Source organism: Schistosoma mansoni, chromosome W (assembly GCF_000237925.1).
Source record: "Schistosoma mansoni strain Puerto Rico chromosome W, complete genome".
Taxonomy (NCBI): Eukaryota; Metazoa; Platyhelminthes; class Trematoda; order Strigeidida; family Schistosomatidae; genus Schistosoma; species Schistosoma mansoni.
The window spans coordinates 13,705,020-13,724,966 of NC_031502.1; the positions used below are offsets into that span (position 1 = coordinate 13,705,020).

Here is a 19,947-nt window from a genome sequence, read left to right on the forward strand (position 1 = left end):
GAATTTTGTCGATTTTCAAACCTAAGTCGTTCAAACAAGCTAAATTTTGACTCAGTGTATGATATCTATCAGCCCTCATACGCAATAATGCAGGTCAAAGTCCTACACACAGGGTTACTTAGTACCACCAATCTTCTGTAAATAAAGCCAGCTAATGCCGAAAGAGACCATGCTTTCATCAGCTGATTAGACCGTAAATCAAATTAATGTTTAGGTGTATATGTGATTCCCCGATATGTATGAACGTACTGTATAAATTTTTCTCTATGTTCTCACAAATTACAGCAACAAACCAAGGGACTGTTTTTCTGTGCCGAGTTATTAGACGAACATATTGCAAAAAGTCACCTGTGTATGACTACCAAAGTCCCTTAGTTCAATCTTTTCTCCCGCCAACAATGTTAGTCACTAAACATAGTCACATGCGTCAACACATGAAGTGACTAAAATTCTCATTAGAACCGTTATCCATTATATCGTTTGTAGAGTCCTAACATGACACGACTATAGCTATTATGAAGAATTTTACTTACGCACAGCAGGATGACTTGTTCGTCCCAGAAAAATCTTAATTTTGATACAAAAGAGTATAGCATAGTTTTCTTAACTGATTTCTACAGCCTATATTTACCCTGGGAAATAAATTTTTTTCTTAGCAATGGCTCCTTTGACTACTACTGTGGATCAGTACAAATTATCCTCTCTCCCAACTGATGGTGTTACTACTGTTCGTTTCCAACCTGGGAAAGCAGCTCCGCAATTCCTAGTCGCTTCAAGTTGGGACTGTACGGTGCGAATTTATGATGTGGCTTCAGGAAGTCAACGTTTGTTTTACCAACATAGTACTCCCGTTTTAGATACCGCTTTTTCTGATACTGTACACGTCGTCAGCGGTTCACTAGATGGAGAATTAAAATTGTTCGACTGCAACACTAGTCAGAGTAAGTTTTACACCATTGGGTAAAAAATCCATCTTATTATACTATCTTTTGGTTTACCTTCTAGCATACAGACAGGTATTCGAGGTACAACTTCACTTACTATTACCCCTTCTCCGGTTACATCAAAGGTATACGAATGTCTGATTTACAGATTTCATTAAATGACAAAATGAATATCACGAATAAGTCCTCTTTTGTCCATAAAATAGTAACTATTTGGAAAGAAATTTATGGTACTTACATTTGATGAGATCAGAGACTAGACATTTACTTTTTACTATATCTGATGTGATTTCTAACCGAATTTGCTATCACTAGTTATCGCACTACTAACCTACGCTGGAAACATCAAAAGTTTAACTTCTAGTTATAAGGAATTTAGAGTATCTGAAGTCAGAAAAGTACTATGCTATATAATAGTCTGTGTGGGAAGCTGAATGACTTAAGTACAGTAGTAAATGTCACTTCGTTTTCAAGTTATACTTCTTTATTACAGTGGTGAAATCGTATTAGAAATAACAGTCTCAAACGTACCCTATGCCAAATCGGTCAACAGGCCTCCCTAGCTAAAACCCTAGAATCTCGTACCATTGATGTATGCTGTGTCTCCAAAACACGCATACAGGGTCCCAGTGTGGTCATTCACTTGACCTCACCTCGCCAAAATGGACAGCCAACGAAATACACCCTCCGTGTATCTGGCGACCCGTTGGCTAGTTCTCGCGGACTTGCAGGTGTAGGCATAGCACTAAGTACAAGGGCAGGACAGGCACTACTAGAATGGATCCCCGTTGACAGTCGCCTGTGTGCTGTCCGGCTAAATGGCTCCGTAAGAACTCGGAAGGATAGGGACACACGTCGTTGCCTTTTCGTCGTTTCTGCCTACGCTCCCACTGACTGCAGCCATGATGAAGTGAAAGATGACTTTTACAGAAAGCTCTCTGAGCTTCTTCAGAAAGCTAAGCGCTCAGACATAGTAGTCGTAGCGGGTGACTTTAATGCCCAGGTAGGCAGCTTAAATCAAACAGAAAGACATTTAGGTGGGTGTTTTAGTATTCCGGCTCAACGAACCGATAATGGTGATCGTCTGTTGCAACTATGCTCAGACAATCGTTTATTTTTAGCAAGAACTAATTTTAAGCAAGTATCAGTGAGCTCGTATTGGAATACTTGTTCAGACTCTGATCACGCTTTAATACGAGCGCGCATTTGTCTGCGCCTCAATGGACGCAGGAAAAGTACACTAAGAAGACCCATTAGGATTGAACTGGAGGACGAGAAAGCCAAATGCGAATTCCAGAAACAACTGAGTTCACATCTAGGCAGTTCTGTAAACAAGACTGACCCAGATGCTGCTTGGAAAGACACACGAACAGCTGTGGAAACAGCAGTCACATCTATTAGTAATTTGAACCATAGGGCTCCAAAAAACCAGTGGATTTCCTCTAAGTCTATTTCACTGATGAATTCTCGTAAACTCATCCCATCAGGCTCTGAACACGACGAAGAGCGTAAACAAATTAGATCTAGGTTAACTAAAAGTCTAAGGAACGATCGTGAGCAGTGGTGGGCAACGAAAGCAAAAGAGATGGAAAAGGCAGCGGCTGTAGGCAACACCAGGCAACTATTCAGACTAATAAAAGAAACTGGAATTAAGAAGTCAAGTGTAAGTGAGACAATCTCCGAAAAAGACGGAACCCTTATCTGCTCTCAACCCAAACGTTTAGAACGATGGGTGGAACACTTTAAGGAGCAGTTTAGCTGGCCTTCAGCTACTGCACAACTACCCACTATTCCCAGAAAACCTGAATGGAACATTGAAGTAGGCCCCCCAACCCTACTTGAAGTTCAAAAGGCTATAAGTAATCTGAAACGAGGAAGAGCAGCTGGTCCTGATGGATTGGCTACAGAAGTCTTTAAGTATGGTGGTCCAATTTTAGCGATTAGATTGACTAATATTCTAGCTAAAATCTGGGAGACGGACGTAATCCCATCCGACTGGTCACAATCACTGATTATCCCAATAAATAAAAAGGGGTCAAAATCATCCTGCGATAACCATAGAGGGATTAGTCTGACTAACATAGCATCTAAAATACTAGCCTCAATAATTATCAGGCGCCTAACTAAGACTCGTGAACTGCAAACACGAGAAAATCAGGCTGGCTTCAGACCTGGTCGTGGCTGTATCGACCACATATTCACCATTCGTCAAGTTTTAGAGCACAGACATGCTTATCGGCGTCCGACAATGATAGTTTTTCTTGACTTGAAAGCAGCATTTGACTCTGTAGACCGAGAGGTTCTGTGGCAGTGTCTGTCATTGAAAGGTGTACCTGAGAAGTACATAAACCTTGTGAAGGCTCTTAACTCGAACACTACCAGTCGAGTGAGAGCTTATGGCGAACTGTCATATGACTTTACAACCTCACGTGGTGTCCGTTAAGGCTGTCCACTATCCCCATTTTTGTTTAACTTCATTATAGACCTGTTGCTGGAAATAACACTCTCGTCGACTGAATTTTCAGGAATTGATCTTCTACCAGGAGGTTCACTTATCGACTTAGAATACGCAGATGACATAGTCCTGTTTGGTGAAGACACTGGCAAAATGCAGAGTCTTCTGTTAGAACTGAGTAATAATGCCAGGATGTTTGGGATGCGCTTCTCCCCATCCAAATGTAAATTGTTACTCCAGGACTGGCCTGCGTCAACACCCGAACTAAGGATAGGGAGTGAAGTAGTCGAACACGTCGACAACTCAGCACGGATTCAAAAACCTCGTTTGGCTTTTGCCAACTTGCGTGCACTATGGCGAATGCGAGATATCCGTCTAGCAACTAGGGACGAGTATACTGCTCAGCAGTTCGCTCTGTTCTACTTTACGGCTGTGAAACACGGCCATTAAGAGTAGAAGATACTTGTAAGTTACTAGTATTTGACCACAGATGTCTTAGAAATATTGCTCACATCTGCTGGGATCACCGGGTAAGTAATAGTGAGGTTAGACGCAGGGTATTAGGGAATGATGGTAAATCAGTTGATGAGGTCATGAATCATCATCGACTGAGATGGTTGGGCCACGTTTTACGTATGCCTGAACACCGATTACCACGACGCGCTATGCTGGCTAGTGTAGGAGATGGTTGGAAGAGAGTTAGGGGTGGCCAAACCAAAACGTGGCATCGGTCCTTGAAGTCACTAACTTCTAGCCTGAGCCATATTGGCAGATGCAGACTACCTGGTTGGGGTCCGCGTGACTATCGTAGCCAATGGTTGAAGACTCTAGGTGACATGGCTCAGAATCGATCACAATGGCGTAGGTGTATACACTATCTTCCCTTAAACCTTGAGATTAAAATTGCTTCATAACTTTTTTCCTTCCTGTACTATATCCTTATATACAACCTATAATTTATATACTACCACCACCACTAAATTAACAACTATGAATCCGGTGATCTTGTTGTGCTAACGAGGTATGGCAACTTGGATCGATGCATATATGTGCCTGGTTCTACGTTGTGACTGACTGATATTCGTATGGAGATCTAAACAGCCCCTAATTCTTTTGTTACTCATTCGATCCCAGTGCTCTCATTTCTGTTTATCTAAATAGCTCGAAGCGATTATTAGGGATAAAAGCTGACTGACTAACAATTATTTTCAAACTAAAGTATGCACTCGTTTGTCAAGTTTAAATAGATTTATTTGAGACCCCAGAATAAATTGATTTTCATTTATTGCGCCGCTACGATATAAATTAAGCAGTTCAGTAAAGCAAAAATTATCATTGAGATGATCTCATTTCCAAGCTCTGTACAATTGTACAATTTATATGAAATGATGTGATAACATATTTATTTGTTTGTTGGTTTCATGGATTTTTAGGTATAGCTAGAAAGTGAGTGAAATCTATGCAAACTTTTAGTACTACTAGTAAATAATGTAAACAAATAAATCGATTAGAAAATACGACAGTCATGGGAGACTAAAGGTCATAGACATAAATAACTAAAGACTGGAAAAACTATAGTATGAAACTTTAAAAGTAGACCAATGATGGTCTTTGGAATTTAATTAAAGTCAATCAAAATAAAAATAGATCAAATAACGTTTTATCAGAATAGGGATTTGTAGAGATTGTAGTAATTTTAGTAGTTGAATTCATGAGTTTGTTTAAGCTAGACGGCCATTGAAAACCTGAAAGCACTGAACGGCAATGGATGAAGAGTTGTGCAAGATCATGGTCGATTGAAGTTAAACATTAAAACCGTTGGATGCCGGCTCAGTAGCCTAAAGATAAAGCGTTCGCGCTCGAGATCGAAGGTCTTGGGATCGTGGATACTCACTGCTGGTGAGTCCCACACTATGACGAAACGGCCATCCAGTACTTCCAGGTCTGCAGTAGTGGTCTAGCTTAGATCATCGACTCATGAATTCAACTATTAAATAACAATTGTCAACATTATATTGTGGCACATCAAAAAAGATAAAATTTTCAAAATATTAATGATGAAAAATAAAAATCTAAATAATTACGGAAGAAGCTAAAGCTTAAACTACCTGCACAAAGTAATCGTATAAACTATTTGTGTATGTACCTCTGTAGACTTAGTTTGTCCACACCTAACACTTACATTACTTACGCCTGTTACCCCTCGTGGAGGAGCATAGGCCGCCCACCAGCATTCTCCATCGAACTCTGTCCCGGGCAATTCTTTCCAGTTGCTATTCTTCCTTTTGATGTCTGTTTCCAATTCTTGACTCAGTGTATTCTTTGTTCTTCCTCTTTTCTGTTTACCTTCAAGATTTCCCTATAGGGTTCTACCCATATGTTGCTCTGTTATCGAATGTCAGTGATTGGCTTGCCTTCTTTGTCCTTGACCGGTCTCCCTGGTTTACCATATTTCCCTACGAGTTTCTTCGTTGTGTCATATAGTTGTTTCATATTTCCTTTTGTTGCAGCTTATTCCGCTTTCGTTGCGTTGCTAGGTCTTCCACGTATTTCGGTTTGTCAACTCTAATGCTCCTCTTAACTTGTTTGTCTGCTTCAGTGTATTCAGCTCGTTCTCTGACTTCATCTGCTCTTGTTCGACTGTTGTTAATTGCTGTCTTCTTGTTCTTCCTTTCTTGAATCCTGTCCAGGGTTTCGATAGAGATCCATTCCGTATGACGATGATGATGATGATGCTTCTTGCGTCCTAGAACCTCCTGATACGTTGAAGTTAGTGTTTCTTTGATCCGTTTTCAGTTCTCCATGGTAGTTTAATCTTCTTCGAGTAGATCTTGTAAGGCTTGGGACCTGTTGCTGTGAGCTATCTTGAAGGAAGGCTGTATTGAACCTTTGTAATGCTGTTTCCCCAGTTGTCTAATGCTTCTCTAGTTTCAATTTCATTCTAGTAACCACCAGGTGGTGATCTAAAGCTATGTCAGCTCCCTTATGGTTCTCACGTATTCCATTGACTTTCTGAATGTTTTAGTGATGCAGATATAATCGATCTGGTTCTGTGTAGTGTGATCCGGTGAGACCCATTTCTCCTTGTGTATGCGTTTATGGGGTAATATTCTGCCGCCTATAACCATTTTGTTGAGTGCATATACATTTTCAAACCTGTCACCATTCTCGTTCCTTTCTCCCAGTCCATGCCGTCCCACGATATCTTCATACCCAGTGTTGTCTATTCCGATTGGCGTTTGAGTCTCCCATCAGAATGGTCAGTTCGTTTCCTAAGAACTTCACTATGACTGACTGCAGCCTCTCGTATCCCTGGTCTTTATCCTCGTCGTCGCTATCATTGGTGGGTGCATAACATTGTGTAACAGTCATTGTGATTCCATCCTTCGTTCTGAATGGTGCTTTGATGATCCAGGATTCATGAGATTCTCATCCTATAGGTGCGTTACGTGCTTCTTTGGACAGCATCAGGTCGACTCTATGAGTGTGTGAAGCATTTTGTTCCTCATGGACAGAGTACAGCAGCGTCTTTCCCGAAGCTATCCCTTGCTGTCCAGATTGGGTCTGATGGGTTTCACTGATTCCGAGCACCGACAAGTTCTATCTCCTCATTTCCGTTGCTATTTAGTTGATCCTCCCACATTGTGCGCACATTCCATGTACCTATATAAATTGTTGCCCTGGCTGTTAGAAGGGTCATCGCCCTCATGACTTCCGAAGAATCTCGGCTTTCATCATGAGGTTTCATAGTTCTTCTGAATGAAGATCCTTCAACTCCGATGGCAGAGTTGAAATGGTGTAATTTGTTTCTTCCGGTTAGCGTTTTTTAGCAAGATTATTTTCTGTGGGATGGAATTGTTGCCCCACGTCAAACGCTCCTTCTTCAACCGGGTTTGAAACTGGTAGTTTCTTTATAAGAGCTGCAAGTCGAGTTGAATTTAGTTTATATCCAAACATTAATCTCAACTTATCGTATTTTAAGGTTTGTAAGAAGTTGATTGCTAGTTTGTTCAGTAAAAATTACCCACATTTTTGTCTCATGCCTCACATGAGAAGATATATTTATTTTAAAACTCATGTTTGTGTTCATGTGCGGATTCCACCTACATATTACAAATATACGTTTATTTTGATAATCTAATATTTCTATCCTTACAATTTTTTAAATATTCAATATTTGTGGCCAAATATCTTCTTTACTTGTAATTTCAGATCAAACTTTAGGTTCATGTCTGAGAGCGATTAGCACGATGCATTACAATTCAAATATCCAGGCTTGTATCACAGGTAGTTGGGATTGTACTGTACGTATTTGGGACCCACGTGCTTCTGTAGCATCATCCAATGCAACTGATTCAAAAGGTGGAGCACAAAGTGTTCATCGTCAACCTAGTACAGTATATACGATGGACAGTATACGGAACCAACTGGTTGTAGGTACAGCTGGACGACATGTGCTAATATGGGATCTCCGTCAAATGCATGCACCTTTAGAACAACGTGAATCAAGTCTCAGATACCAAACTCGATGTATTCAATGTTTTCCAAATGGACAAGGTTATATATTAGGTTCAATTGAAGGTAATAATATGTTAATCGACACTATCTTTTTGTGGTTATTGTTTCTTTATATCTTTCCATCAAAAGGATGTAATTGTAAATGGTATTGAAGAAAATCCATATTTGCTTCTCAATAGTTTCCCACAGTCTTGTGATCTTATCTTGAGAATGAGAACACATAAACCGCATTATAAGGGGATCACAGTCCACTAGTAATGCTATGTCAAGCACTGAGGTTTATTTCTCAACATGACTGACTGAAATACAATTTTGACCATTGTTTCGTTTAAAATTAGTTTCCATAATTTTAAATCCAGATTCCTGAAACCAATGATATATATATATATATATATATATATATATATATATATATATATATATATATATATATTAGACCAAAGTACTTGGTATGAATGAGTGGCATACACGCCTACTCTAGTTTGAGGTTTTCAAATGAATTCAACACCTGATGAAGTAGTTCTGATACTTTGTGATTTATATTTACCCAGAGCTTTAATATACGGTGTATTTTATATACGTGTATTCATAATTCCGCTTGTGTAATATCGTCTTATTGTTTGTGTATTTAAAAGTATGTTTCACGTATGTGTCCTAGAAACCTATGTTATCCATGTCCTACCTCACCACCATCGTCATCACACTAATGGCCTAAATTGAAGTGACTATAGCCAGCTGAATTCCGATCGACAACTGTTCATCTGTTTGTGGGTTACAAATATTCAAAATAATGAAAAGCTAGCGATCGCAGCGTAATTTTATTATCTGTCCCTATATTATTCAATGGACTATAGTTCGGATTTGATGAACATTAACTTCTAAAACCAACTAAGTAATTTTCGAGTTTTGCAGCCTTGCTGAACTCCTGTTATACTTTGTTGAAAATGGTCTTCTGTACACAACTACACTAATGAATTGTACTATAATTCAGATGCTGGTGGTGTGTTTATGTACGTAACTTCCACTATTTTCCAAGTGCATATCTAGATCGCAATCGTGAAATGTTATGTAATTACTGTCAGACACATTGTCGTCCTAAGCGGAAGTAATCTACCTTCACCGAACGGAACTAAACTCCAAACTAGTTGGTAACTCACTGGAAAGAGTAGATAACCATTTATACCATACTTTAAAGACTGAAGTTGTTATATACTAGGAAAAAAGTAAGTACTGATAACTTACGGGACCTCTTATTAGACTATTATTCTATTTATATTCCTATGGTATAACTATTCGGTAACTGGATTATCTATGTCTGTATTCATCTTATTATTAGCTTCATTTTGACCTATTGATTATTATTATATGATTTATTGTTCCTAAATTATACTCGGTTTATTGAGTACTGTCTCCCACGCTTCCAGCCACGTTTGGCTTGATTTTGTACAAATATTATTTTCTGTTTTATGGTGTGGCCTGCCTGTTTGGTATATAGACAAAGTATGTTTGAAATAAATGATTCACATTACAGCAGCTGCTATTGGTGTTTTGGACTCAAGTGGACGGGTTAGGCGGATAAGGACCAATAAGGACGCTAGATTACTCATACTAATCGAACGTCATTGTCACAGTGTGAAGGTCGTAGAAGTCGTATTCTATTGGTGGATAATTTACGCGGATTACATCCTTGTTAAATTCGTAAGGTCATAACGAATCAGCCACGACCTTGATCAAGTCGTAACAATTGGCTACAGCCTAGGTCAAAAATCATAACAGAAGTATCAAGGAAACTCACTTGTAGGTTCTGAAGACATCCTATGTTTCTATGGTCTTCTTTTAAGTGCTAAATATCCACCAATGAGAACTCATTAGCATAAACGTACTTGGAGATAAAATTGTCAAATTATAAAACTGACACAAGTTTCATTGAAACACAAACTGCAAAACGTTTAAGAAAACGACTTGCTGGGAGTACACTGAATTGTCACGGTTTTTTCCACAAAACTATATGAAATAATAAATCGAAGGTATTTTACCTGGGTATTCTTAGTTGGAAAATTTCCTGAAACAATCAGAATATCCTTTGTACTGCAAACTTACTGAATGACTTGATTTTCATGTATTTAAAGCAAGCTGTGAAGATCTCGAAAGCTAGATTTAATGCAATGAAACATTATTTCCCATTTTAAAAACAATAATTTTGTTTACTAATTGAAACCCACTTACAAAGCAATGGGCACTGGTTTTTTTAATTTGTAGGTCGGATAGCTGTCGAAATGTTTGATCCTAGCCCGGAGGTTCAAAAGAAAAAGTACGCTTTTAAATGCCATCGTGTTAAAGAAGGCGATAAAGAAACAATTTATCCAGTAATTGCCATTGCTTTTCATCAAGGATACAATACGTTTGCTACAGGTATTTGCCTTTCATCAATTCATTTTTTTATGATACTTTGTTGGTACCCTGTTTTTGCATTAATGCGATTGTAAAATAATGAATTGCAAGCTATTTACGAGATCAGATACTTATAACCATTTTGTACCTGGATTTTCAGGACATTTCACTTTCAAACTAATTCAATTTCTCATTATTCAATTGCTTTTGGAAATATTCGAAAAGTATCTTGTAGGGTTATTGGAAGTGACTATTCAAGTTTGGATGTCTTACAGGATTTATACACTCGCGATCACTCATCGTTATATGTTTTCAAATCATAATATCTTTGGCGATGTATTGATCCCTTTTTATGGCCACAAGTAGATTATGCTCTAAACCTTTCTGTATTTCTTGTAAGCATAATTGAAATGTAGTATTCTTATTAGGAGGAGACTATTTTGATAATAACCTTCAACTCCTTTTGTTTTATTAATGCACCGCTTACTCACTAATCTGACAAGAAATATAATATTTAATCTTTTCTGTTTACCTAAAATTGATAGTATGTATTTTCAACAAACAGATAACTCTTTATTTAGACCATCATCGCTACTCTATCAATCAAATGAATTATACAAATAGATAGAACTTATTCAATCTACCCTTTGTCATCCAAACTTTGATCAGCTAATCGTCAAAACAACAGACAAGCAAAAGCTTGCTAACAAACCATAAAATCCATTGTTTTATTAATTTAAATTTGAAGAAATTTTGATAGTTTATTTTTATTTATTTAAACACATAAATATTGGTACAAGGAAGCACCAGATAAATATGCGCCTCACAAATCTCATTCGATTTGTGTGAGGGCTGTGATACTGCCCAGGTACCCAGACTGAAGCAGGTGGTTTCTTTAGGGGGCCACACCCGGAGCCTTTGACCTAAAGGTCTAGTCCACAAGGCAGTGGAGCATCGCAAGGAGATGCAGTCCCATGGTAGCCGGTGACCAACAACAGGTTCATACGCTATTTGTTCTTTCAGGATACTGGAGCCCATGTGCACCATTGGTTTGGAATCAGGGTTTTCCAACTCCCCTAGGTGGACTCACCGTGTCCACCAACCCGGTTAAAGCGCCGGACATTCGCTTTTCATCCTCTCACTTTTGTGAACAACACCCCCGCCACGAAAATGCAGTGAGTAGGACTTCCCTGGCAGAGGCTATATATTCGCGTGGCCATATGAGAATAGTAGATACTTTCTTTTACTGTGAATCCTTTTTACAATAGGTAAGATCACAAACTCCTTTTTCAGGTATTTATGAAGCCAGTGATGGATGCTTTGTATTTTAGCTATATGAGACTACTTCATAAACTGTTGATTTTTAAACAAAAGACTGATTATTTCAATACGTTGTAGTACGATCTAGTACCACACGGAGTCGTACTACTTTCGAAAAAACCAATGAGCATAAATAAATAGTTGGACTACCAAATTTTACAAATAGGACAAAATGAGTGTTTAATGTCACGTGATTTACAATATTTTGCCAAACTTAAAGTTTTTGATTATGATCATTCTCATGCTACTAACAACTCATCTTTCCATGCCAGTGTTTATTACTCTGTTTGTTGATTGAAAGGATATTTTATTTTTTACTATAGTAAGCTAAAAGGGTGTTAATTTTGTTATTATTTGTAGAGGTAAGGTCTGTAGGTTCATTATTGTTTCAGATATCTCCTACATACAACTTATTTCATTATGTAGATAACTTGAAAAAAGCTAATTGACTCAATTAAGGGTGTTAACTATTAGTATTTCCAATTATATAAATATGTTAAACAATAAGCGTTTTACGATTATAAGCTTGGTCACCATGGTGATAATTCTTATCCCGAGAAGAACGGCCTGTCATATTAAGGAATAAGCTAGCTTTTCTTTTTACATGATTTGTTCTTTGTTGCAATAAATTTAGATATTGTATCGCCAAGGTAAGACAAAAGTTCATCATGCAGATAGATAATATATATATTGGTCAGAATCATCTTGCTACTGTGTAAACAAGATAACTTCCTTAAAATTTGCTCCAGAAAAATAAAATGTATGAATAATTATCTTTTTATATTTTAATTCTATAAACAAGTTGAGGTTAGTTAGTATTTCACGATTGAGTTATTGTTATTACATCCAAACAGACATAGATCAGAAATACCTCTAACTGATTTGTTATATACCAGATAATTTATGGTTTGGATGGGGTTGCCAAAAATGGCCCAGGATTGTTCACTTATTCCCTATACATAGACTATCGCTTCGGCACTAACACTTGCACAGCTAAAAAACTTTTCAACTATTTCTGGCAGCTCACCACAAAGGTTGGATGCTCGGAGTATATCCTGTTCTTACGGACACCAACTATTTAAATACGAGTTAGGTAATTTGTATATCATTGAACAGCACAACATTGTCATCTGCATCGTAATGTTTTATCATTACAGCTAATTTTAATTAAGAATAGTGTAAACCTTTTTCCAACGTGATAGTTTTATATTGGGTGCTTTAAAATTGTCATGTAGGAGATTTTATTGTGTCGATCATCATTGCTTGTAACTACTCAAAGTCATTGAAATATTTTCTTTTAATTATTATTTATTCGCATCGCTGTACAGCATCCTTTTTTCTTCTTATAAGCTGCTTAGAACTATCATCAAAACATTTCTTGCTCATGCCACAACCACCAGTGATAACGTTTAGAGTATTTGATAAATTTAGTTCGTGAGCTTGTTGACTTCTGTAACTCAATTAGACCCACGCCACTACGGTGACCTGCAATAGTAGCTAGCAAAGATATGGTTTTGAAAAAAAGACTAAGGGCTTGACAAACAAACATATGATATTAGTCTATCATGAATGAATTATTTCAGCAGGTGAAATAATCCTCATCTTTACTTGGGGATCTTACGTAATATGGCTCAAAATCTCGCCATAGTTATTTTGATTTTAATTGGTGGATTTCGTTTGTGCCTTTCAAACTATATTCAATATTCTAATTATTTTCTTTACTATCATTTTAACTGCTTTAGTTTTCATCTTGTGAATTTCTTCATACTCTTCTAATATGATGTAATAAATTAGATTGATGCACATTTACTTCAACTCCTACATTTATTGTTTGAAAAAGAATAAAGTGTTATTACTTGTAGCCGCCTAGATTCCCTGTTAATGTATAACGTGATAATACCGCCGATTAGAGAACAGTGATTTATCGATCGGACCAATGACGCATAAAACCGGCGCGAGCAGTCTAGAGTACTTATCGGTCCTGCTTCCTGCCTAACCCAGCCAGCTAAGTTCAGAACACCAAACTCAGCCTCTGTGGTTTGAATCATTTATTTCAAACATACTGGGTTTATACACCGAACAGACAGACCACGCCGTACCATAAAATAAGAAACAACATTTGTACAATAGTTAGCCACATGTGGCTGTGAATAAGGGAGATGGTAATTGATAGACGGCATAATTCAAGAATGTTAAGTCGTAGAACAATAGTTCATAGATCAAAATAGAGCCTATAATAAGAGAAATATGAATAGTTTAGTTAGTTAACAATTATACAGTAAAAATATATGTATCGTATTGGTCCATAATTAGTTCTCAAAAGTTACCATTCATAATTCTTATGAGAACATAACATAAAGAAAATTGTGTAGTAATAGATATGAAGTGTTTTTAAAAGTCTTTATTATTGTTTTTGAAAATCCGATAGTTGAATTCTTTGTTCTACTGTTTATTGTCTTTCATCATCTAGTTACTCAATGTTATTTTGTTTATTGAATAAGCCGTATACATATAGTTCAATAATTTTTTTATTATTGATATTCCATTTATGTACATGTGTAACCATTCTGTTTACATTGTCATTGTAATAATGCTTTTAAACGAATAAACAAATATTTAAGTACTCTTTGAAACATTAAACTTTTTAAAAAAAATACTAGAATCTTTTTGCATAGACAAATTTTCTAATACTCATGTTTCATTTTACCATTAATGATAAAAGAAATTTTTATGATCATTTGTACAAGTGTGTATATGAGAGTTGTACATGTGAAATTGTATTTTTCCTTTTTTTTCTCTCTTATACAAATATTAGGCGGTTGTGATGGTATTGTAAATATATGGGATGGATTTAATCGTAAAAGACTTGCTCAATTATCAAAGTATCCAACTAGTATATCTAGTTTAGCATTTTCTGAAGATGGCAATTTACTAGCTATTGCTTCTTCATACATGTATGAACGTGGTCCAATTGAAACTGAACCAGAACCAACTATTTACATAAGAAGTGTTGCTGAAAATGAAGTCAAACCGAAACATATCAGCAATACTAATAATGTTAATGCTACTGGTGGTGGTGGTACTGTTGGAGTCAGTGCTGGTTATAAAGGTTAAAGATAAAAACAGAAGCAATTATAAATTTAACATTTGTTTTTCCATAATCTTGTAAAATAAACACTTCCATATCAAATCATTTTGCTAACTATTTAATATATATATATGTCTCATTTGCGAGAAACTCTTATAAAGATGATTTTCCCTTGACTGAATTTGTATATGAATATTAAACTCTCATTATATCAGATATAAGCGGACAACATGTCACCTTAACGATAGTTTATCAAACTTAATCTAGTAAAAGTCTTCTAAAATGCTTAGAGCGGTGGCATATTCCTTAAGGCTTTTGACGTCCAGTCCCTTATTCAAAGGTAAGAAAACAAACCGCTACACCTATTTCGACGTAGGTAAACGAGGTAAATCACGAGGCTTCATACGTAGAGTGTGGCTCATACCGAAGTACCTCGTAAATGTCTCAATTTGTTATTGTTTATGAATTGGTAAGTTGGGTTATATAAGTAATTTGACTAAAGCAATAACAATTAATGTAGCAGAATAACATAAGTTTATTATATTTCGCAGTTTCTCATTATCTGTTTACAACCTAAACACATTAGTCTGAATCATTAAAAATCAATGTACATACTTTATATCGTGGCATCGGAGGCGTTCTCATCAATGAAGGTTATTGAAAAGAGCAATAAATATTGAAGAACGATAAGAGATGTTCATATGTTAATTAATGTGGATATTAATGGGTTGAATACAAGAATATTCTTAAATAAATAACTAAAAACGGAAACCAAATTATTTAGAGAAAATATAATAATGTTATAGTCATGTAACTGTTTTAAAAAACCTAACTAACTGAGTACAGATGGGATAAGTGAGAAAGGAAGGATCGCATAATAAACATTTATAAATGAATTCATCACCGAGGCACGATTGACAACCGTCTGGTGACAATATAGCAACTCTCCTACAATGAATTTCGATTATGGTTAGATTCTGTTCAGCCCTTTTACTAACTTACTTGACAGACAGTGTTATTCGAACAGTAACAATTTGTCTGTTTCTTTGTACTATTATGATCACTATCATATCTGTATAAGCATGTACGCTTAATCGCATGTGACAGCAACGCACATATCTCTTTCTAGCTAAAATGTTAATCTTTTAAATATCCCTCCACGAGCCATTCTCCTGTCCATGTATATATGTGCTCTAATCCTATTATTATCTTTTGTTTTGCCTAGCTGCGCCTTGATTCAATTAGACTGTAAGTTTGGCTCTATTTTCGTTCGCATACACACATTATCCTCTTTTCTCCAAATCCAATCGATGTGCTTGTCATTTGTTATCTGTGCTATCCGCTAATAAACTAGTCGCCGCTTCTTATTGCCTTCTGATTTCAAACACCGTTATCAAGGTGATTAATTAACGAAGCTAAGCCACTACAACAATTCAACGCAGAATATTTAGGGTATAAACTAGAATAAAGTTTTTTCAACAATATCTAACCACATACTGCTATCCACGTTAATGGTTCAGAACTTTGTGCTTCTACAAATTATCTCCACTTAAAAAGCTTCAACGTATAGTGAAATATCAGATTGAAGCCATTTAAGACCAGTTAACTAATAAATGAAGCTCCTTATTCTTACAAAGCTGTTGAGGAATTTAATATTGTAGCATGAACCAAGTTTTATAATTTCCTTCAATAGGTCTAGACAAAAGTGTGCAGAAACTTAGAGAAGACATAATCATAAAACTCTTGTTAAATCTCAACTATACGAAGGTATTCCTGAAAATCCTGGTAAATTTTTCTCCTTTACCGCATTCGAAATTTGTACACTTTACATGGTCTAGTAGTAGTTGCTTTAGAGTTACGTAAGGGAGTAAGATCGGCTTGTCTGGAAATGCTAAAGTCTTTATTAAGCTGTATGCTTCTTTTTCGGTGAATGTAAGGAAATGAGCCACAGTATTAACATCCTCGGCATCTTTTTTTGTCACAGCCCAGATTTCGAACCTTTCCATGTAATCCTCAAAAGCATCAAAATCTGAATGTATGTCCAACCGTCCGATTATTATGAGTATTTGAATTATATTACAAACTAGGAATCCCAGAAATAATGCAATTTAACTAAGAAGAACTATATTAGCACGAACGAAAGCACTGTATTTGGAATTCGAAATCAAGTACAAAGGAATCATTAGTTCATATAAATACCATACTGAGTCTAAATGCGCGATTCGTTTGATGTAGAAAGATCAGCTTGGCAAGTGGATACCTTTTTATTATAGCTTATAATCTGAAATCAGTGTTTCCAACTATTTCATTACCCTTAAAGCCAAGTCTTATGAAGACGGGCTTCTCAAGCATAACATGCTCCACTTCCCCGGCTTTATTCTTCCTATACTTGGTTATAAATTTCTGAGGGTAACTATTATCGTCAATCGTTCCTCGGTGATGAATTCATTTATAAATGTTTATTATGCGATCCTTCCTTTCTCACTTATCCCATCTGTACTCAGTTAGTTAGGTTTTTTAAAACAGTTACATGACTATAACATTATTATATTTTCTCTAAATAATTCGGTTTCCGTTTTTAGTTATTTATTTAAGAATATTCTTGTGTTCAACCCATTAATATCCACATTAATTAACATATGAACATCTCTTATCGTTCTTCAATATTTATTGCTCTTTTCAATAACCTTCATTGATGAGAACGCCTCCGATGCCACGATATAAAGTATGTACATTGATTTTTAATGATTCAGACTAATGTGTTTAGGTTGTAAACAGATAATGAGAAACCGCGAAATATGATAGATTTATGTTATTCTGCTACATCAATTGTTATTTAAGTTGCATTCATAACGGGAAGAATTGTTCGAGATAAATTGGTCATTGAATCAACTACTAAGGGAACCCGAATACCGACAACTCACTGAAGACTTGTTACTACTTTTCGCAATTGTTAATACGAATATTATATCAGGTACTTATTCAAGACTCCATCTTAATATTTTCATATGCTATACCATTTTCGCTTTAGTATTAATGTGATTACAATTTGGTTATTGTGAGAGTTGACGAGTTTACTGAAAGTTTGATTTTAGCGTTGAAACAGGCATCACCACTAATAGTTTTAGTTGTAGTGAGACATTATGAGTGAATTATTATTTAGACACTATCCTATGGTTTCCAATTTTGCTATGGCTTTACTCGCATTTGTCGTCTTATTATATGTATAAGTCAACTAATTAAATTTATCACTTTCAAGATCTTGATTATTGATTTAGTTGTATCATAAGTAGTTAAAAGGGGTGTTTGTTGATTATTTCTAGAAGTCATAGTTATTCATTTTTTAAAACTGTTATGTGATGACCAATATTTCTGAAGTTAACCCTAATGAGAGAAAAGAAATATGTTTATTGATTGAGTAAGGATCACTTCTCATTAAGTGAAGTGGTTTTGTAACCAGCCTTGACATGAACCAGTAGTTGTAAACGTAGCTCACATACGACTATGCACTAAGTTCAATTTACATAAATGTACACAAGCTTAATTAAATTTCTTTTAGCATGTGAACGTACTGATTATTCTGCGAAACTAGTCCATAACGTGTTAAGCACATGAAAATACACTGTCCTTAATTGTAGAAAATTAAGCAGATATTTATTGTCTTCTGAAGAATGAATTATATACTTACAAAATAATGAAATGAATTGTGGTACATAATACGTAAACTCCGCCTGTAGCTTCTCTAGAGTTACCGTCGGTCCCAAGCCCGGGTAACGGAGGATGGTTGGGCGTGGGGTTAGCGACCCCATCCTGTAGAAAACCAACTCGCTAAAAACACGCTAACCAGGAAAAAATAATTTAAACTCTGCCCTGGGAGTTGAAGAAAGAATTATGACGCCTCATGATGAAAGCCGAAATCCTTCGGAAGTCACGAGGTCGATGCCCCTTCTAACAACCACAGCAACAATTTTCATAGGTACATGGAAGGTCTGGACAATGTAGGAGACGGGGAAGACCAGTCAGATAGCAACCGAAATGAGGTGATACAAATTGGCAGTACTCGGAATCAGCGAAACCCATTGGACACAAACTGGACAACAAAGGCTAGATACGGGAGAGATGCTGCTCTACTCTGGTCACGAAGAGGAAAATGCTCCACACACTCAAGGAGTTGCTCTGATGCTATCCAGAGAAGTACGAAATGCACTTGTGGGATGGGAATCTCATGGACCCAGGATAATCAAAGCATCATTCAGAACAAAGAAGGAGGGGATCACAATGAACGTTGTCCAATGTTATGTACCCACCAATGATAGCAACGACGATGATAAAGATCAGTTCTATAAAAGGCTGCAATCAATTATAGAGAAGTGCTCACGAAAGGACCTCACCATCCTTATGGAAGACCTAAACTTCAAAGTCGGAATGGACAACACAGGATATGAAGTTATAATTGGACGACATGGACTAGGAGAGAGAAATGAAAATGGGGAGAGATTTGCAAATCTATGTGCATTCAACAAATTGGTTATAGGCGGCACAATATTCCCACACAAATGCATACACAAAGCTACATGGATCTCACCGGACCACACCACAGAGAACCAGATAGATCACATCTGCATCACTAAAACATTCAGAAAGTCAATGGAATACGTGAGAACCATAAGGGAGCTGACATACCTTTAGATCACCACCTGGTGGTTACCAGAATGAAACTGAAGCTAAAAAAAAAATACTGAATAACTGGACAAACAGCATTACAAAGGTTCAATACAGCCTTCCTACAAGATACTAACACACTCAACGAATTCAGGATCACTCTCAACACCAGGTTTCAAGCTTAACAGGATCTACTGAAACAACAAGAAACTACAATGGAGGCCAACTGGAAAGTGATAAAAGAAGCACTAACTTCAATGTGTCAGGAGGTTCTAGGACGCAAGAAGCATCATCATCATCGTCATACGGAATGGATCTCTATCGAAACCCTGGACAGGATTCAAGAAAGGAAGAACAAGAAGACAGCAATTAACAACAGTCGAACAAGAGCAGATGAAGTCAGAGAACGAGCTGAATACACTGAAGCAGACAAACAAGTTAAGAGGAGCATTAGAGTTGACAAACCGAAATACGTGGAAGACCTAGCAACGCAACGAAAGCGGAATAAGCTGCAACAAAAGGAAATATGAAACAACTATATGACACAACGAAGAAACTCGTAGGGAAAT

General features: G+C 36.6%; 1 protein-coding gene across 1 annotated transcript; it reads left to right on the top strand.

The window, feature by feature from the left end:
- The first annotated feature begins 643 nt into the window (after nucleotides 1-643).
- Nucleotides 644-14,861, top strand: Smp_045060 (putative mitotic checkpoint protein bub3). Its single transcript, XM_018788632.1, has 4 exons — nucleotides 644-941; nucleotides 7,612-7,980; nucleotides 10,177-10,329; nucleotides 14,444-14,861. The coding sequence occupies exons 1-4, from the start codon at nucleotides 659-661 to the stop codon at nucleotides 14,740-14,742; spliced, it is 1,104 nt and encodes a 367-aa protein (XP_018654155.1). The 5' UTR covers nucleotides 644-658; the 3' UTR covers nucleotides 14,743-14,861.
- Nucleotides 14,862-19,947: the final 5,086 nt, after the last annotated feature.

Bases quoted from the DNA above. Each gene is read 5' to 3' on its own strand.
- Smp_045060 (XM_018788632.1), top strand. From the start codon at position 659: ATGGCTCCTTTGACTACTACTGTGGATCAGTACAAATTATCCTCTCTC. The intron at 942-7,611 runs GTAAGTTTTACA...TTGTAATTTCAG, and splicing joins CGACTGCAACACTAGTCAGA to ATCAAACTTTAGGTTCATGT. The intron at 10,330-14,443 runs GTATTTGCCTTT...TACAAATATTAG, and splicing joins ATACAATACGTTTGCTACAG to GCGGTTGTGATGGTATTGTA.